The following is a 19,617-nucleotide window of genomic DNA, read 5'->3' as shown; positions in this document are numbered from 1 at the left end:
GTTCGGTAACAGATGAGGGACATTGTCCACACCATCACTTTGGGAGGCCTTGTCCATCAGGGGCTCCCCGCTCTCAGCAAATACCGTGTCCACTGGCTGGTCACTGCGCTGGGCAGCAGCTTCAGGGCGACAGAGTAGAGGCCCTGCCGCCCTCTGTAATGGGCGAGCTCCTCGGGGACAGGAGCGATAAAAGCTGGTGGTGTCATTTCAGTTCATGCTCAGAGGTACAAAGAAGAGATGGTGACCTAGGAGACGGGTAAAAGGAGGTCTTCAGGGGGTGCCGTGGGTGAAGGCCCCGGGGCGGGAAGAGCGGCCACCAAGGGGCCCAGCAGGGTCGGGCGGCAGGGACCCGAGCCCGCAGAGCCGTGTGGAGGCCCTGAAGAGCGCGGGCAGCGGGCTGCACAGCGAGGGAGACAGGAGGGCTGGGCAGCAGTGCGTCTGGGGGATGGCTGGGTTCCACACACGTTTTCCAGATAGAATCAGCCTTGGGCATATTTTTGAAGAAGAAAGTTTTTAGACAACTTTTTCTGGAGAATATGTCAAATTGAGTAACTTGCTAGCTCGGCGCCAGCACGGTGAGCGGCAGGGCCGCTGCCTCAGAGGGCAGGGTGTTTGGGCTCAGACGCTGGCCGGAGTGGGCCTGGCGTGTTCGTCGTTCTCACACAGACGCGGAGGAGCCTGTCGCAGGAGCAGAAACACATGGGCAGGCACGTCTGTGTCTGAACTGGAACCGTGAGGCTCACCCAGGAGTGCCTCGGGGGCCAGTTAGCTAGGGCAGGACCCCGTGTCCCCCAGACCTGCAGCCAGCCTTCCAGCGACAGGCGGGAGTTGTAAAGAGTCATTTTCTCAGCCTTAGGCAGTGCGCACAGGTCACCCAGCCATCCATTTGGGGACAAGCACATGTTCCCGTGCAACTTGATTTCTTGGAGGACATTCCAGCGGGGCACCAGCACGGGCACACTGGAGAGGCCCCCACACAGCCGCTCTGAGGCGTCACCTCCACACGGGTCGCTTGCTGGCACCTCTGTGGTGCGGCGTCACGTTCAGGGTGACAACTTCCAAGCTTCTCGGGCCTGGCTCCAGCCCAGGTGGGTCGATCCTCTCTCCCTAGTCTTTGTGCCGACCTCACACCTTTCCTCCAGTTCCCCCTCTGCCTGCCCTTAGGTCACTTAGGATTTCACGTTCTCAGGAAGTCAGAGATTTTCAGCTGTGATGCTTTTTATTTCAAAGATGTGATGACTTCCTTACTGATCACATTTGGACAAGTGCCTCGCGTAATAACTGAGAATTGATTCTGGTCGTTTCCTGGAGGGAGAATAAGGAGTTTCAGTGGGCAGTTATTTGCCACACCTGTGTTGGTGAATGTCTAGGAATTCTTTAATTTCCCAAACTGCTTATAAAATTATGTAAAAGCCCCACCTTGCTGAAAACCAGCTTCTGTAGTGATAACTGTTACTCTTAGCACACAAACATTCAAACATGCGTTTGCATTTGCTCTTGGTGACAGCCTTTGGAGGCAGCTGTTTTGATCCCTTCGTGATGGAGGAGAGAGAGGCTCTGGGGGTCATTCTCTGGGGCACACAGATGGAAGGGGCAGAGCAAATGCTTGGAGATCTGTGTCAGCTCTGCACTTTTGTACTGTGGTGATGTCTGCACACCTTGAAATGCAGCCTAGAGTGACGTAGCCCAGTTTTCAGTTCCACCGTAGCCCTCTCTTTCTACGTGGTAGTGTGTCAGGCAAAGCTACACATCTCTTCCCAAGAAGGCAACTTGATGTATTTACTCTTTCTTTTTCTTTAGGGCTCAAAACTTGGGCGAGGACTTGGACTCGCTCAGACTTCTCAACGCACCTCTGCTCGGAGATCATTCGGAAGATCCAAGCGATTTAGTGTCACTCGCTCCCTCGATGACCTTGAGGTAATCATTTTAGTTTTTCTTTTATCTCCGGGTGTTTAGAAATGGAAATCAATCTTACAGATACATCTGAACCCCTTGGCAACCAGTAATCCTTTCACCAGTTCATTCTGTGTGTTTTAAAATTCTACACTGGCGCAGTTGCACTATATGCCTTATTCTGCCACCTTGAAAACACTGCATGATGTTTTTGACATTTACCCGTGTGGTGTCCGTTCAGTTACTTACTTGTTATGTGGCATTCCATTATGAATATGCCACAGTTTTTATCCATTCCACTACTGACAGGTACTGGGTGGCAAATGGGAAATAGTCTCCGAGGTCTTCCAGGGCACACGTGGCAGAGAGAGTACCGTGTTTCCCCGAAAATAAGACCTAGCCGGACAATCAGCTCTAATGTGTCTTTTGGAGCAAAAATTAATATATGACCCAGTCTTATATTACATTAGATAAGACCCAGTCTTATAGTAAAACAAGACCGGGTCTTATATTAATTTTTGTTCCAAAAGATGTGTTAGAGCTGATTGTCCAGCTAGGTCTTATTTTGGGGGAAACACGGTATTCCCAGCAGAACACTGCCGGGTGCTGGGCATGGCCAAACCCCCACTCACAGTGGCTGTTCCCACTCAGGCTCTGGTCCTTGTGACCCCCCTCCAGTGCGTGGCACTGTCAGATGTGAATTTTTCCATTTCAATGAAATGGCATCTTGCTTTAATTTGCATTTCACTGGTCACAAGTAAGGCTGAGCTTTCTCCACTGTGGGTTTTGGGTTATTTGTTTTGTCTGTTTTGAATTAATAGCTTGTTCATATCCTTTTTCGAATGGGTTGTTTTATATGTATATATATATATTTCTTAGTAGTTCTTTATATATTTTGGATATGGGTCCTTTGTCAGGTAAACATTTTGAAAAGATCTGTGTGGCTTATTTCTACCCTTGTTTAGGTGTCTTTAGTTAAAAAATATATACTTATATATATAAATACATATATATATAAATTGTGGTAAAATATTATAACATAACATTGATCCTCTTTAAGTGCACAGTTCTGTGGCATTGAGCACATCCACACTGTTGTACAAGCCATCACCCCCATCATCTCCAGAACCTTCTCATCTTCCCAAACTGGTGTACATTAAACGACTCCCCGTCTCCCCGCCCCCAGCCACCACCTACTTTCTCTCTCTCTGAAGGGGACTCCTCTGTGGACCTCATGTAAGTGGCATCATACAATATACGCCCTTTGTGTCTGGCTTATTTCATTGACTACAGCGTGGTATCTTCATGGTTCATCCATGGGGTAGTGTGTGGGAGAATTTCCCTCCTTGTCAAGCCTGAATGCTACTTCATTGTGTGGGTGGGTCCCATTGTTTATCCATCTGTGGGTCCACGGACACTCGGGCTGCTCCCTCCTTGGCTACTGTGAATGGTGCTGCTGTGCACACGGGGGTGAAAATTAACTCTACATAAGGTAGTTTGTGACAGACTCCGTGATGATAAACTGGACACATTGACTTTGGTGGTGGTTTCCTAAGAGTGTCAGTTAATTTGTGTTCTAATGTGAAACTGGAATGTTAGCGGGGAAGAGGCTCTTGAGGTCCCCTCATGGTACAGCTGCAAAGGGAGCTGCAGGCTGGATTCGGGGGGTTTGCAGACAGTGAAGGTGGCCTCGGGGCAGAGGAGAGGGCACTTGGGGCTGGAGGCAGGAACCTGCTGCTGTCCTGCCGGGTCTCAGGTCACAGGGCTTTTCCCGCCAGCACAGGGTACTTGGTCCGGGGCTGTTGTGGAGGAAACAGGCATTCAGGCTCCGACGAGGCCCCACCTGCCTGTTGAGGACCCTGGGGTCTGTGGGGGGTCCCCCGCCCCACCCCCAAGGTGCGTCTCAGCTGGTTTAGGGTTTTGCCAAGTGTGTGTCTGTATTTTCCTGGGAGAAGGTCTCAAACTCCGAGGTGAAGAAGCTCGCTGTTGATCGCCGGCTTTGTGGTGACGTGCGGGCGTGTGGTCTGACTTCTGTGTCTCCCATGCGTGGCTCCACACTCCAGCTGGCTGCCCTTATTGCCCTTATTGCTGCTTCTCTTCATCAGAGAGGAAGTGCTAAGACGTCCACTTTCCAGGACGAACCATCAGGGTGTTTATCCGCTTACAGGCAGGGGCAGCTACATATCCATGTCTTTTATCTCCGATCGTCAGATCGGCCCGGCAAGGAGACTGTCGTTGTCTCCATTTCCTAGATGAGATGCAGGGAGGCTCAGTGGCATTCTTAGGCCACACCTGGCTGAAAAGCACGTGATTTCGCCACCAAAAGAGGAAAAATCGTATTAGAGACATGGGAGTGAATTTTTGCTAATTTTTTGCCTGAAGATTTCAAAATGTAGAAGCTATTAGATTGGTGCAAAAGTAATTACGGTTTTTGCAATTATTTTTAACTTTTCAACCACAGTTACTTTTGCACCAGCCTAATACATATAACTTCCTTTCACACTCGTCATTGGTAAGGCTGTTCCTAAGGGAAACAAGCCTGCTGAATACTGTTCTTCCCTTTGTTACTCTCTGGCTGTGTGCGAGGCCACCTCTGAGAGGGCCACCCCTCTTAGTCTTCACACCCTTTCATTGTCCCCACCCCGGGGGCACCGACTTTCTCATCTTCCTTTAATTGGTGCTTCATGGTCCAGGGCCTGTTAGTAACCTTGTGTCTGCCGGCCAGGGGCCTCTGCATTGGGCCACCACAGGCTGGACACGCCCTTCTGCACAGGTTCAGTTACAAGACCTCTTCCTGGGCCCCGGTGGGCACCAGCATCTTAGGTTGGGTCCCTGGACGCAGACTCAGATGGAAGGCCATTTACACACCGGGATGAAGAGGAAGTCCCAGGAAGGGCCTGCATCAGTTACACCCCAGCAATGGTCCGAACGCTAGGAGTGGGTACACATTTCAGGGTGCTTTACTGACGAGAAAGAGGGTAAAAGTGCCAATTCGTAGTTGATTTTTATAAGGTAAGAATGCCTGTTGTAATCTCCAGGGGAACCTCAGACAAAATAATGAATCAATTTCAAGTTAATAGAAGGAAAAAATGGAATCATAAATAATACTCAGTTTGGAAGAAGGCGAGAAAGGAAGCAAGGAGAGACAGATAGATAGCAGTTAGTAAAATGGTAAAAGTCCAAATATGTCAGTAATTCCATTAATTTTAAATGAAAGAATTAAAAAGAAAAGATTTCCAGACTTCATTAAAAATCTATTAGGCTATTTACTAGAGATACAACTAAAAATTAAATATACAAAAATGAAAATAAAAGAATGGAAAAGAATGCACCATGAAATACTAATCAGAAGAATGGTAATGTAGCCATATCAATATCAAAGTAGACTTTAAGGCACAAAGCATTTCTAAAGATAAAAAGGGAGACTTCATAGTGATAAAAGGCAGCAGGAAGTTATAATTCTAAATTTTGTGCACATTCAGTAACATGGTCTCAACACAGCTAAAGCAAAAACTGACAGAAGTAGGAAGAGAAATGGAGTAATCTGTACTCACAACAGGAGATTTTTTACTCCCTGCTCAATAAGTGGCAGTTAAGCCCCAAAAGTCAGTAAAAGAGAGAGAATCTGAACAGCGTGACTCCCACCCTGGCCTACTGGACTGATGTCAGCACTGCCCCCAATCCCTGCGTTCTTCTGTTCCCTCTTGGAACATTTACGCCAGCTGACCATCTGCTGGCCATAAAGCAAGTCTTAGCAAATGTGGAAGCTCTTCCCGCAGAGTATATCCTCTGCCACTGGCAGGTATTGTGGAAACCGGGGGCAGACTCGCTGCCTGGGAGTGGGAGCTGAGGCTGAGGGGGCCGGGGTTCCAAGAAGAATCACTATGGAAATTAGGACATTTTGCATGATAATGAGAACACACACAGCTAAACCTGTGGGATGTAACTAAAACTGTGCTTACAGGAATGTTTATAGCTTTACAATGCATATATTAGAAGTGAAGGTCAATGGAAAGTCATCTCAGGAAGGTAGAAAAAGAGCGGGGAAAACAGATGCAAAAGGAGGACAGCTGGACAATAACTAAAGCAAAAGCAGAAATTAATAAAATTAATTAACAAATTAATTAAAAGAAATTAATAAACTAAATTCAAATTAACAAACTAAACTAGCAAAAGAATAAATGAAGAGGGGTTACTTCCCAACTCATTTTATGAAGCCTCCTGAACCTTGGCACCCAAACTGACAAAAACGACAGGAGAGTTCCAGGGTGGCTCACTGGTGAGCACAAGTGTGAGGCTCCTGAACAACGTGATTATGCGTAAGCTGAGTGCCTCGCTTCCTGTTTTTTCCAAGGACACAATATTTTTTGAACATTTGAGAATCAGTCAGTGTAATTTCCCACATTAAAAGAATAAAGTAGAAAAATCATATATCATCTCAACAGAAGCAGGAAAGGCATTTGGTAAAACTCAGTATCCATTCATAGTTTTTAAAAAAACACCACCTTTAAATAGGAATTAAAGGGAACTTCCTTAATCTAATAAGAGTATGAAAAACCTCTACAGCAAGCATCATACTTAAACTTTCCCTTTGAGATCAGGAGCAAGAGAAAGACGTCTGCTGTTACCATTTCTATTTACATTTTTATTGCAAGTCCTAGTCAGTGTAGTATAAAAATAAAAAATAGAAGTTAAAAAGCTTGCAGAGAAAATGCAAATGTTGTTCTTCTCACATGATATGATTATAATATAGAAAATCCAAAAGAATCTATAGATTAATTATTAAAATTAATGAGTTTAGCCTGGTTGCCGGATATACGGTCAATATACAAAAATTAGTTGTGGATACAGGTAGAAAATGACCTATAGGTTCAATGCAATTTTAATCAAAATCCTAGCAGGTGCTTTATGGAATTTAAGAAGTTGATTCTAAAATATCCATGGAAATGCAAAGTGCTAGAGTAGCCAACATATAGTTGGGAAGAATAAGATGGGGGCACTTCCTCTGTCAGCTCTCAAACTTGTAAAGTGAGAGCAATGGGAGACTGTAAATGTTGACCTACCTGCCCAGCCACAGGGAAGGACAGACTGTGCCTGACTAGCCCAGCGGGTGCTCTGTGGCTGCCTCCGTACATGGCCACGTATCCCAGGAAGGGCAGACACAAACAGCGTGGCCCCCTGATTCTATTCATAGAAACTGAAAACGGGCCGCACTGAGCCATTCTCTGGTTGTGCTCAGTCTGTGCAGAACCATGAAAAGCTAGAACACCGCCACGCTTTTCGTCATGACCGGGAGAGGCCACGCGGGCTCTGCTGCAGGATAAACCCCGGAAGCCTAGATTCCTGCCTGTGCTCTTTTCTGAGTTTGTAGTGAAATGATCAGCACAGCCGTGCACGCGCGTGTGTGTGTCTCTTCCAGCCCTGGGTTCCTGGGCAGTGTTTTGCAGATGAGCCTGAGAGAGGAAGATAGGACCCAGGGGCCCAGAGTGTGTGGAGCGGGTGCCGAAGTGAGAGGACAGAGCTAGTGGCAGATTGTGGGAAAGAGGGGAGGGCCTTGTGGGTAATGTGGTGAGGACGATGGTGACCCGACTCCCGGGAGGGCAGCTCCCCCCACGCAGCGCCCCATGACCTGCACTGACAGGCCACACGAGGCTGATGGCATCTGCCTGATGGCACAACCTGCCCCGTTGTTGTAGATACAACAGTGAATCCTGGGCCGCAGGAACTATCATCATTTCTGCTTTACAGAGTGGGAAATTGAGACAAGGTGCCCCCGCCAGGGTTAAGGGACTGGTCCCAGGCCGCCAAGCCTGTTCCCCAGGCAGGCGGGCTTCAGAGCCCTGCTTCTCGGCGTGCACTAGACTCACGTGCTGCCTCTCCCCGGACCCCAGAGCTCCAGGCCGGGCCCCTGGGTCTGCACATCTGGCTTCCCAGCCTTCTGTTGCTCCCACTATTTCTCCTGCTCTCGGATCGCTGTTCAGGTGAGAGAGGCGACCAGACAGACATCTCAACAGGAAGACGGCAGACAGGGTGATGGCATATGGCGGGAAGACATGAGGCTCCCCTGCAGGCCGCATCGGGGATGAGGGCTGCTCTGAGGAGGGAACATTCACGCCCAGCCTGCGATGCTGAGGCGGCCGGCCACATGAAGGTCTTGGGACAGGACAGCGAGTGTGTGCAGGGACAGAAGGGAGCGAGGGCCAGGCAGAGGCCTTGGCTTTCCTTCTCAGTGTGATGGCGGCCTGTGGGAGCTGAGAAAAGCGGCTTGCCCTGCTGTGGGCTGGCCTGGGGAGCTGGACGCAGCCCCCCTTGCGGGAAGCATCACGCGGCCTGTTTGAAGACCCCTCTGGCAGCAGTGGAGGCTGGCTGGGCGTGAGACTCACAGGAGGGCAGTGCAGCAGCTGGAGGCCAGGCAGCCACCTTCTCAAGCCCAAGCTCTCAGGTTTCCAAAGACCAGGAGGGGCCACCAGGCTTTGGACTAGAAGGGGGCGGGGCGGGGGTGCGGTACCGCACTGGGCAGAGGCCGTGGTTGGGGCCAGAGTCCGCTGACTACAGTTTTATTGGCACAGGGTCACGTTGCTCGCCCGTCTGTGCTGTGTTCAGCCTGCAAGGGCAGAGCTGAGTGGTAGACACAGTGTGTCGCCTGCAAAGCCGGGGTACTTACCCTTGGCCTCTAGAGCAAGCTTGCTGCGCCCTGGGCGGGGCCACTGGTGAACTTGCTGCCGCACCAGGACCGAGCCGGAGGCGGGCCTGGACGGACACACCCAGCTCTGCTCTAGACTGTTCTCTAGCCTGTGGGTGGGGGCCTCCAGCCCCTTCCCATGGCCTGACACACTGCCCTTTTCCAAAAGGGCCACTGGCAAGTGCCAGGCCCACCTGCCGGGCTGCCCTTGGACTCCCTCACTGCTGGCTGTAGCCCGTGTCCCAGACCCAGCATTTTTGAAGCTTCCTGCAGCCCCTGAGGGGTGGGGGGTAGGGGGAGCCCAGGTGTTGACCACGGGAACTGGCAGTGTCAGACCTGGACAGCAGGGGGCGCCGAGGCCACTTGGTTCCGTGAGAACTACAGACTGCTCCCCGGTGGGGGGAGAGGGGAGAGGGGAGGGGGGGAGAGGGGGAGAGGGAGGAGTGGGGGACAGGCCAGGAGGGGGCTTTTGCAGTTGCTGTCTCTACGGTACAGGCCCTGGGTGAACTCCTTTACTTTGAACTGCTGTTATGCTTGCCTTCGGAGAGCTGTCATCCCGCAAAAGGCAGGCGGAACCTGCGCTGGACTAGACCTGAGATTCGCTGAGGCTGCAGTTGCCTTCTCTGGCCAGTTGTCTGGTTTGGTTCATTGCCCTCAGCCCTGGCTCACCTCTGGGACAGCCTGCAGTTTACAGAGTTCGTAGGATCCAGGATGCAATCTGCAGACAATTCAAAACAAGCTTTCTTTTTTAACCTTATTTCTTAAGTCTGCTGTTTGTTATTTCTCAGAGAATTTCACTTAGGCGTTTTTGCTTGTTTGGGTCTTTGATGTACTTGTCTATCCTTTAAACCATTTACGTAGGAAATTATATTAATTTTCTTTAAGACCCTATTCACTCGGGCATGTACCAGGATTTCTCAGTGCCTGGTGTGTCTCCTCCCTCATTCAGTGAGTGTTCATTGAACACCTACTGTGTGCCTAGCGTTATTGAGGCTCAGGAGAGAGGTGAATGAATGATACCACTCCCTGGTCTCCTGGAGCGGGCCTTTCGGCAGTTGCAAACACTAAACCCATGCACTTGGGAGGATGGGACACCAGACTGGGGTCTCTGAGCCAGCTTTTAAAAGGGTCCTTCTGGGCGTCGGGGAACAAATGACCATTGGGGGTGCTAGAAGGAAAGGAGGCAGTTAGGATTCCGGGCATGTGGTGGTCCGGGCTGGGGGCCTGGGCTGGGGGAGAGGGGCGCTAAGGGTCAGACTCCTTACCTGGGATCAGGGAAGGAGCAGCTGGGGGGAGCCTTGAGGGTCACCGCCCATGGGGGTCACAGCCAGGCTGGGCGGGGCAGGAGGCCTGGGGGCTGGCATAGAGAGGCCTGTGAGACCAGCTGCTCTGCCCCCCCCCCCCCGCCGTCTTCCTCCGAGAGTCTTGGGGCCCCCCATGAGTGGAGGTGGTCTGACCCTTGTCTTTGCAGGGAGAGGGGCTGCAGGGCCGACAGGAGCCTCCCCTGAGGCCTCCCTGCTTTCTGCACTCATCTCCCTGCTGTTACTGTGAACCATTAGTGGAGCGAGTGTCTGTCCCTGCTGGTCTCCGCTGTGAAGCTGTGAAGCCCTGCTGGGTCTAGGGGCCTCCGGAGAGTGTGTCCCTCCCCCTTCTGAGATGGGCGTGGGGCTGGGGCAGTGACTCGGACCTGTGAGGGGACCCACAATGAAAGAGGGGCTCGTTGGCAGGCCCCTTCACAGGAACTTTGCACTGCCCAGGATGCCTGGTTCTCCGGGACACACTGCAGGAGGATTCTCTCTGTCACCATGCTGCTCCCGCTCAGCTCATCTCTGTCCCTGATGGAATGCTCCCCACCCCTTCTCTCTCACCTGTCCCTCCTGGCTGGCCCCTCCCCTGACCTCCTTCCTGAGCTGCCCACAGAGCCCACCCCCCCCACCTTTCCTGCCATTCCCAAGTGCTTACACAGGCTGGGCAGGCACAGGGCCGAGGCAGTAAGGACGCCCAGGCTCCTGTCAGCCCTGGGACCAGCTGGGGGCTCGTAGTACGTCCTGTCATCCAGAGCACCTGGCACTCAGGCAGTACAGCGCAGGTAGGTGCTGGACAGGCCGGGGTTGGGGGCTGAGCAGGACTCGCCCGGAGCTGGCCCTCTTCCGGTGGCCTCCAGGAGCTCACTGTCTCTTGCTAAGGCCCAGCCTGGAGGCCACGTGCACTGCGGCCACCCCAGCCTTTCCTCTGTTCCCAGACCCATCGGGCTGTGCCAGGCCCGGGGCCCAGCAGGAGTGCCGGGGGCTGCTGCGTCCAGTCTGTGCGCCTGGCCAGACCCACAGCTTATAGCACACAGGCTCCGAGCATAGCTTCTCACTGGTGTAGCCCGGTCTCAGAAGCAGAGTTGGCAGGAGCTGGACGGAGCCAGGCTTCTCTTCCCCATGGCTGGTTTCATGGCTGCCCTCTTCCCAGGAGGAGCAGCTCTGCAGATGCAGAGAGGGGGCTGCCGGGGGGTGCCAGCCCTGCCCATGTCCCTCAGGCAGGCAGGCTGTTAGCTGCTGCCACCCCTGCTGCTTTAGTTCTGCCCCCAGCATTCCCTCACTGCCCCAGCCCTGGGTGGGCCTCCCCTCCCCCTCCTCCCTCTCTCCCCTCTCCCTCCTCCCTCTCCCCCTCCCCCTCTTCTCTCTCCCATCCCCCTCCTCCCTCTCCCCCATCCCCTTCCTCCCTCTCCCCCCTCCCCTCCCCCCTCCTCCCTCTCCCCCACCTACCTCTCCCCCCTCCTACCTCTCCCACTCTGCCTTCTCCCTCTCCACCCTCACCCTTCCCTCTCCCCCTCCCCTCTCCCCTCTCCCCTTCCCCTCTGTCCTCTTCTCCTCCCTCTCCCCCCCCCGCCCTCTCCCCTTCCACCCTCTCCCCCTCTCCCTCCTCTGTCTCCCACTCCCCCCCCCGCCCCCTCCACCCCTCCCTTTCCCCCTCCTCTTCTCTCCCATCTTCTCCCCTCCCCTCTACTATCCCCTCCCGCTCCCTCCTCCCCTTCCTCCTCTTCTCTCTCCTCCCCCTTCCCTCCCCTTCCTCCTCCTCTTCTCTCCCCTCTCCCTCCCCTCCTCCTTCTCCCCTCCTCCTCCTCCCTCCTCTCCAGGTCCTCACTGCCCCCAGCATTTCCTGGGTGCTGGGCCAGGCAGTTCCTGTGCTCAGCGGTGGTGAGGAGGCCTCTGCCCCTCTCCTGCTCCTGCTGTTTTTCATGCTTTTACTGTGTGCCGGTCCCTTGAGAAAAGCTGTGTGAAGAAGCTTAAGCCGATGCACTTTCTGAGATGTTCACCCTTCGGGCAGGCGTTGTCTGTCTGCATTAAGCATAGAGCCGTGGGCCTGTGCAGCAGACTGCCCCCTGACTGCTCCTGGGGGAAAGCTCGGGTTTCCCTTCCCCTTCCCAGGGAAAACCAAGAGGGAGAGTGGGCTTAGCACCAGCCCAGCTAGTGACCTGACCACACACCCGAGGGCCTTCGTACCAGCCCACGTGGGCACTGCTTTGCCACCCTTGACAGGTTGCGCCCTGAGGCCTGCTCCTTCTGCCATTCTAGGAGCCCCTTCCCCTTTGGATGAGACGTGATGTCCCCACTGTTAAGGCTGGAGAGTAAGGAAGCACTGCGAGTGCTCAGTTGACCCCTGAATCTCCAGCACATTAACGGGTAGTTTTGCGATGCTACCTCCCGTTGGTCCTGCAACGAGTTTTCACTCTCTTTCCTTCTTCCCTTCGTAACCAGGACCTGTCACGGTTCCCTCACTTGCAGATGGTGTCAGATATTGGAAGGCAGACAGAGCAGGTCTAGGAAGAGAGGTCCTCGGGCTGGCACCACATAAACCCACATGGCACATGGAGGCTTATAATAGAACCAGCCCCTGTAATTAAGGGGGGGACTGTGCCGCACTGCTACACACACGAATTCTCTGCAGCTGTTGTGCTGACTGAGAATTACCCCATCAGCTGAAGTCTTCTTCTTCTGATTTGGTAGAGGAAATACTTTAAAAATGATCTCACAGCATGATTTATGTAAACGGCTTTTTTTCTTTGTACGAGACACTCCAGAGAGAGTCTGAATCCCTGGCCAACCACCGCTTCCTGCAGTGTCCTGTTGCCATGGGTTACAGAGGGAGCGAAATGGAACTTCATCTGAAATGTCTTTAAACTTCTCTGACATGCACAGGCACGCCGCCCTGTGAATGGTATATTCTAGGTCTGCGGCCCTGGTGAGGTTCGGAAGTTTTCTTGTCTTAAGATGAATTTGGGAAAAGGGTTGTCAAAGGAAACGCACATTTTAAATGATCAGCAGGTAAGTTACTCCAGCCGTTTCTTGTCTTTTAAACAGAATTGTTAAAAGAAGAGTTGGCAGCTTGGTTACTGCTTTGTTTTCAGCTTGTTTCGAGAATGGTAGCTTTTAAGTGTAAACTTTGAAAAACGCTTCCTTTGTGTCTGCGTCATGGAGCTTAAAGTGATTCCTGCGGAGGTAAATGCCGGGCTCCCCCCCGCCCCAGGCCCACAAACCTTCACCCAGAGCTATGCTTGGGGGGGGGGGGTCGGTCACGCGGGGGGAGGGGCAGCCCACGCTCACGGGGCCGCTACCTGTGCTGTAAGTCAGCCTTGGGAAAGCGTCAGTGTTTCTCTCGTCCTTACCACAATAATGCTGACGGAGCTTAAAGAGGCGTGAATAATTTTGTTGAAATATTAAATTTCAACTAGTTAAATGTATTAAAATCTATCATACTCTTAATTACTGTTCTATATCTTACATCTTTGAATGTAATGAGTTGATTGTTTCATATGCATACATAGGGAACTACCGGCAGTCATATTTAATGATTATTGTCTGAGCTTATAAAGTTGAATTTCCTGTAAACATTTTTTAAATGTTCAAGGTTAAATAAAAAGAATAATTTTTATTTTCCTCTCGTGGCTGTGCTGTGTTGATGTGAAGGTAAAACTAAATGTAAATCATTTACAGAAGATTGTCACTAATTGCTGGGGACCAATTTTAAATTCACTCTTTTCTGACAGTGGTTGCATGGTCATGTTTTCCTAATGCCTAATTAGAAGCTTCTGTGGAGAACTCAGGAGACAGGCTCCTTCCGGCGCCGGGTTTGGAGGGCGCAGAGGAGAATGAGCAGTGTCCCTCCTCTGAAATGGAAAAGAGAAGTAGGTCTGCTGGGCAGGGCAGGGATCATGCCGATGAGCCACGTGCAGATTGTCCTGGGTTTTCAAAATGCAGAGCTGTGGTTTGGAAGCCCCTGTTCCCATAGAGTTCATTCGTGGGGTCCAGGAGCACTCGGGGGTTTACGGGCACGCTTGCCTCGAGGCTGCCTCTGGCCAGTTTGTGCCGCGCACTCACGTATTCCACTTCACATCTTGGGTGGAAAGTGAGTTTTGCACGGATTACGGCCTTCAGGGGCCAACTAACCAGCTCGTTACTTCTACATACGTGTAGACTGCACTTGCATTTCAGTGGTGTATTAAGGCAAGTTTTAGAACAATGTTTTTTACTCTAAGTGAAAAAAAAAGGTCACTGAAAATCTGCCTTTGTACTTGGTAAATGATTTGGATTCCTTTTGAAATTTCTGCAAGTGTTCAAAGTAACAAATAAGTTGTTCACGTGAGTGTGTTAACACAGTCGGGCTGTGTGGTCGTATTTTAAGCATCAGAAAATGGGCAGCCCCCCTGTGAGTGGAGCGGCCAGTAGAAGGTGAGCGGCTCTGCATTGCAGCGCTGCCTGGCTCCACTGGGGCCAGGTGAGTCATCTGGCAGGCCAGCTGTGCAGTGGCGACAGGTCACATGGCGCGGGGCGTTGGGGGTGAGGGCAAGGCACCGTGTGGGAGGGCTGGCTCCCGCCCCACCAGCTCTGTGATCTTAACTAAATTGCTTAGATAGTTCATCTTTAAAATGGGGGTGTCACAGGGATGTTGGGCTCCATCCAGAGTGTGTGAGTGGCCAGGACAAGCTGTGCTCTGAGTTCGTCGTCGTGAAGTGGGGCCCTCGTAAGCCTTTCTAGGAGCTATTTCCCAGCATTGTTTCCGAGGCACCAGGGAGAGCTGACAAGATGCTGCCCCAGGAAGAGCAGAAGGCTCTCACCGGCCGAGTGAGCAGCTCAGGTCCCCACAATCTTAGAACTGAGATGGACACAGCATCAAGTAGACTTGGAAAACGTACCCTCCCTTTGCCAAACGAAGCCATCCATCATATTTAAACCCCATCACAATGGGGGGGTCACAGTCTTAGATACTAGTAAGATACTGATTGAGGAGATGCGAATACCCACAGCCTAAAAGAAATACACACTGTCAGAAGAAAGCTTTAACACGCTGTGGCCCCCGCCCTCGCCGTGGGCCTGGACTGGCACCCAGAGTTCCGTGCTATGTCTGACGGAGCCGTGCCCGGGGCGGGGTGCTGTGCGTGCTTAGTGGGTCCCCGTCTCAGTGCTGTGGCCGGGGCAGCAGCCCAGGAGGGCTGTGACAGGCTCACTGTGTGCGGCTGCAGGGGTGGCTCCCCAGGGCCTGGGCCAGAGGGATTCCTGAGCCAGACGCCGGCAGGAGCAGCTTAGTGGCTCCAGGGAATCTCCGCGCCAAGCCAAACATGGGGTGTCTTTCCCTCCTCTGGGCTGAGGAGCAATCCCATCTCAGGGCTCCGCTGACCCGCCGCTCTTCGTCCCTGAGCCCTATGACCACCACGCTCGGTGTACAGCACCACTGGGCTGAGGTGTTGGCCTCCTTCCGTGTTTGCTTCAGGTGGCCGGGGCGTTGTCACTGCTGCGGTCTGTCCTTCCCTTCGTGGTCATAAAATGCAGGTTCTGCTGTGTCGCACACTTGGCAGAGGCTTGTCTCTCAGGGGTTTGGAAGCACATCAGATGTAACAGATTTGTTTTGAGTCCGAGGGAAGGAATCTTCCAAAGACCAAGGGCTTTTGGCTCTTTTTGCACTGGACTCCGTGTAGGATCTGAAGATGAAAAGACGGGCGCTATAAAGAGCCAAGCATTCTTTTCCGGGCAGCACGGAGCCTTGCGTCCTTAGTGGTGGCAGTAGGACCCCAGTGGGATGGGGTGGCTCCTGGGGCCCTGGGAGGCTGGGGAAGACAGAGCCTGGCGGTAAAAGGGAAGTGCTGGGCGCTCGTGCCTGGGGAAGTGAAAGCGCCATGAGGAAGCCAGCCAGGTCGTCAGGAGGAGTCAGGCTGTCTGGCGCAGAGGGCAGCTCTGGCTCCAGACGCCATCGTCCTGTCCTTCCCCCATGGCACTGACAGGACTCTCGGCCCTGTTCCTCTCCTGGGTCTGCTGGGCTGGGTGGCTTGGGCAGGATGGCGTCCCCTCTGAAGTCTCAGGCCCACCAGCCTGAGGGGGTGTGGGCCTCCACGAGTGTGGCCGGGAGCCTGGGACATGAGGAGGCTGCATGTGTGAGCGCCTCCTGCTCCACTCTGAGCCAGTCCAGATGGGCCCCTGTGGGCAGACTTCTGTGGCTTTTGCCGGTCCCTTTTCTAGCTCAGATGAGAGGACATGAGTGGACATGTGTCTGCCCCCTCTTCTCCCAGTTGGGCCCCACACTGCCCTGCAGCCAGCGTCCTGACAGCTGAGGTGGGAGGTGCAGTCTGCCCTCTGTCCATGGCCCACACCTCCTTGGACCCTAAAACCGGGGGGAGGAGCCTTGGGTCTGCTAGGGACATTCTGTGTTTATCCAGCTCCAGCCGATGGCTGCACCGACCCTCTTCTCACTTTTCAACGCTCCGATTCTCGTTACCCCTGTGAGAAGTGAGGGAGGCTGTAAGTTTCTCTTTTCACCTCTTCCTTTTTTCGTGAAGAAGCGAGTAACCTTGAACTGGCAGCCTTCCTTCCAGGTTCCAGGCTTAAAGACGCACGTGTGTCCTCCTCTGGCTCCTGTGGCCTGGCCAGCATGTGGCCTCCTTCCTTCCAGGTCCCGAGGGGACAAGCACACGCCCCTCTCCCTGCATCCCCAAACAATGGCATGAGCGCGGAAGAACAGCTGGGCCTCTGGGACAGCGGGATTCATCCCCCTCCCAGCCTTAGCGCAGCTTTCCCAGGCCCCCCTTCTCCCCAGGTCACTAAGAGGCTGCCCTCCCCCACCGAGCTCTGCAACAGGTTCCCCCGGCCCCCTCCAGACCCGCAGCCCAGCCGGCTCGCTTCTCCCTCGGACAGACGGACGGACGTGCAGGAGGACCTACGGCCCAAGCGTCCAAGTCTGCCCGTGACCCCCCCACGCCCCAGTCTGCTCTCCCCCCCCCACGCCCCGTCTGCTCCCCCCCCCCACGCCCCAGTCTGCTCTCCCCCCCCACGTCCCGGTCTGCTCCCCCCCCACGCCCCAGTCTGCTCTCCCCCCCCACGCCCCAGTCTGCTCTCCCCCCCCACGCCCCAGTCTGCTCTCCCCCCCACACCCCAATCTGCTCTCATCCCCACGCCCCAGTCTGCTCTCCCCCCTCCACGCCCCAGTCTGCTCTCCCCCCCCACGCCCCAGTCTGCTCCCCCCCCACGCCCCAGTCTGCTCTCCCCCCCCACGCCCCAGTCTGCTCTCCCCCCCCACGCCCCAGTCTGCTCTCCCCCCCCACGCCCCAGTCTGCTCTCCCCCCCCACGCCCCAGTCTGCTCTCCTCCCCCACGCCCCAGTCTGCTCTCCCCCCCACGCCCCAGTCTGCTCTCCCCCCCACGCCCCAGTCTGCTCTACCCCCCACATCCCAGTCTGCTCTCCACCCCACACCCCAGTCTGCTCTCCCCCCCCACGCCCCAGTCTGCTCTCCCCCCCCACGCCCCAGTCTGCTCTCCCCCCCACGCCCCAGTCTGCTCTACCCCCCACATCCCAGTCTGCTCTCCCCCCCCACACCCCAGTCTGCTCTCCCCCCCCACGCCCCAGTCTGCTCTCCCCCCCCACGCCCCAGTCTGCTCTCCTCCCCCACGCCCCAGTCTGCTCTCCCCCCCCACGCCCCAGTCTGCTCTCCTCCCCCACGCCCCAGTCTGCTCTCCCCCCCACGCCCCAGTCTGCTCTCCCCCCCACGCCCCAGTCTGCTCTCCCCCCCACGCCCCAGTCTGCTCTACCCCCCACATCCCAGTCTGCTCTCCCCCCCCACGCCCCAGTCTGCTCTCCCCCTCCACGCCCCAGTCTGCTCTCCCCCCCCACGCCCCAGTCTGCTCTCCTCCCCCACGCCCCAGTCTGCTCTCCCCCCCACGCCCCAGTCTGCTCTCCCCCCCACGCCCCAGTCTGCTCTACCCCCCCACGCCCCAGTCTGCTCTCCCCCCCCACGCCCCAGTCTGCTCTCCCCCCCCACGCCCCAGTCTGCTCTCCCCCCCACGCCCCAGTCTGCTCTCCCCCCCACGCCCCAGTCTGCTCTCCCCCCCACGCCCCAGTCTGCTCTCCCCCCCCACGCCCCAGTCTGCTCTCCCCCCCCACGCCCCAGTCTGCTCTCCCCCCCCACGCCCCAGTCTGCTCTCCCCCCCCACGCCCCAGTCTGCTCTCCCCCCCCCACGCCCCGGTCTGCTCTCACCCCCACGCCCCGGTCTGCTCTCCCCCCCACGCCCCAGTCTGCTCTCCCCCCCCACACCCCAGTCTGCTCTCCCCCCCCACGCCCCAGTCTGCTCTCCCCCCCCACGCCCCAGTCTGCTCTCCCCCCCCCACGCCCCGGTCTGCTCTCACCCCCACGCCCCAGTCTGCTCTCCCCCCCCACGCCCCAGTCTGCTCTCCCCCCCCACGCCCCAGTCTGCTCTCCCCCCCACGCCCCAGTCTGCTCTCACCCCCACGCCCCAGTCTGCTCTCCCCCCCCACGCCCCAGTCTGCTCTCCCCCCCACGCCCCAGTCTGCTCTCCCCCCCACGCCCCAGTCTGCTCTCCCCCCCCACGCCCCAGTCTGCTCTCCCCCCCACGCCCCAGTCTGCTCTCCCCCCCCACGCCCCAGTCTGCTCTTCCCCCCCACGCCCCAGTCTGCTCTCCCCCCCCCACGCCCCGGTCTGCTCTCACCCCCACGCCCCGGTCTGCTCTCCCCCCCCACGCCCCAGTCTGCTCTCCCCCCCCACACCCCAGTCTGCTCTCCCCCCCCACGCCCCAGTCTGCTCTCCCCCCCCACGCCCCAGTCTGCTCTCCCCCCCCACGCCCCAGTCTGCTCTCCCCCCCACGCCCCAGTCTGCTCTCCCCCCCACGCCCCAGTCTGCTCTCCCCCCCCACGCCCCAGTCTGCTCTACCCCCCACATCCCAGTCTGCTCTCCCCCCCCACACCCCAGTCTGCTCTCCCCCCCCACGCCCCAGTCTGCTCTCCCCCCCACGCCCCAGTCTGCTCTCCCCCCCACACCCCAGTCTGCTCTCCCCCCCCACGCCCCAGTCTGCTCTACCCCCCACATCCCAGTCTGCTCTCCCCCCCCACGCCCCAGTCTGCTCTCCCCCCCCACGCCCCAGTCTGCTCTCCCCCCCACGCCCCAGTCTGCTCTCCCCCCCCACGCCCCAGTCTGCTCTCCCCCCCACGCCCCAGTCTGCTCTCCCCCCCCACGCCCCAGTCTGCTCTACCCCCCACATCCCAGTCTGCTCTCCCCCCCCACGCCCCAGTCTGCTCTCCCCCCCCACGCCCCAGTCTGCTCTCCCCCCCACGCCCCAGTCTGCTCTCCCCCCCACACCCCAGTCTGCTCTCCCCCCCCACACCCCAGTCTGCTCTCCCCCCCACATCCCAGTCTGCTCTCCCCCCCACGCCCCAATCTGCTCTCCCCCCCCACGCCCCGGTCTGCTCTCCCCCCCCCACGCCCCGGTCTGCTCTCATCCCCACGCCTCAGTCTGCTCTCCCCCCCACGCCCCAGTCTGCTCTCCCCCCCCACACCCCAATCTGCTCTCCCCCCCCACGCCCCAGTCTGCTCTCACCCCCACTCCCCAGTCTGCTCTCCCCATTACGCCCCAGTTTGCTCTCCCCTCATGCCCCAGTCTGCTCTCCCCCCCACGCCCCCCCCTCGTCTGCTCTCGCCCCCTCCCCTGTCCTTCCCTCTGGCCAGCCCTGTGTCCTGCCTTCCAGCAGACCCTGGATCTGTTCCTGTGGTGACAGTTC

General features: G+C 56.0%; 1 protein-coding gene across 6 annotated transcripts in view; it reads left to right on the top strand.

Moving 5' to 3' along the window:
* RGS12 (regulator of G protein signaling 12) overlaps positions 1-19,617 on the top strand; it is a 156,388-nt gene that overhangs the window by 67,268 nt on the left and 69,503 nt on the right. For 4 of the 6 annotated variants that reach the window (XR_013994151.1, XM_081062131.1, XM_081062130.1 and 1 more), the window contains exon 3: positions 1,801-1,917. Coding sequence is in view for 5 of the 6 variants with exons in the window: in XM_081062131.1 (XP_080918257.1) it covers positions 1,801-1,917 (117 nt within the window). In the remaining variant the exon portion in view is untranslated. Of the gene's footprint in view, positions 1-1,800; positions 1,918-12,632; positions 12,889-19,617 lie in introns of those variants that run through there. The other 2 variants (XM_081062134.1, XM_081062133.1) reach the window with 2 other exon arrangements.

The sequence above is a fragment of the Rhinolophus hipposideros genome, assembly GCF_964194185.1.
Source record: "Rhinolophus hipposideros genome assembly, chromosome: 1".
Lineage (NCBI taxonomy): Eukaryota > Metazoa > Chordata > Mammalia > Chiroptera > Rhinolophidae > Rhinolophus > Rhinolophus hipposideros.
The sequence above is the reverse complement of the archived record's forward strand: the minus strand, read 5'-3'. Positions and strand labels throughout refer to the sequence as shown.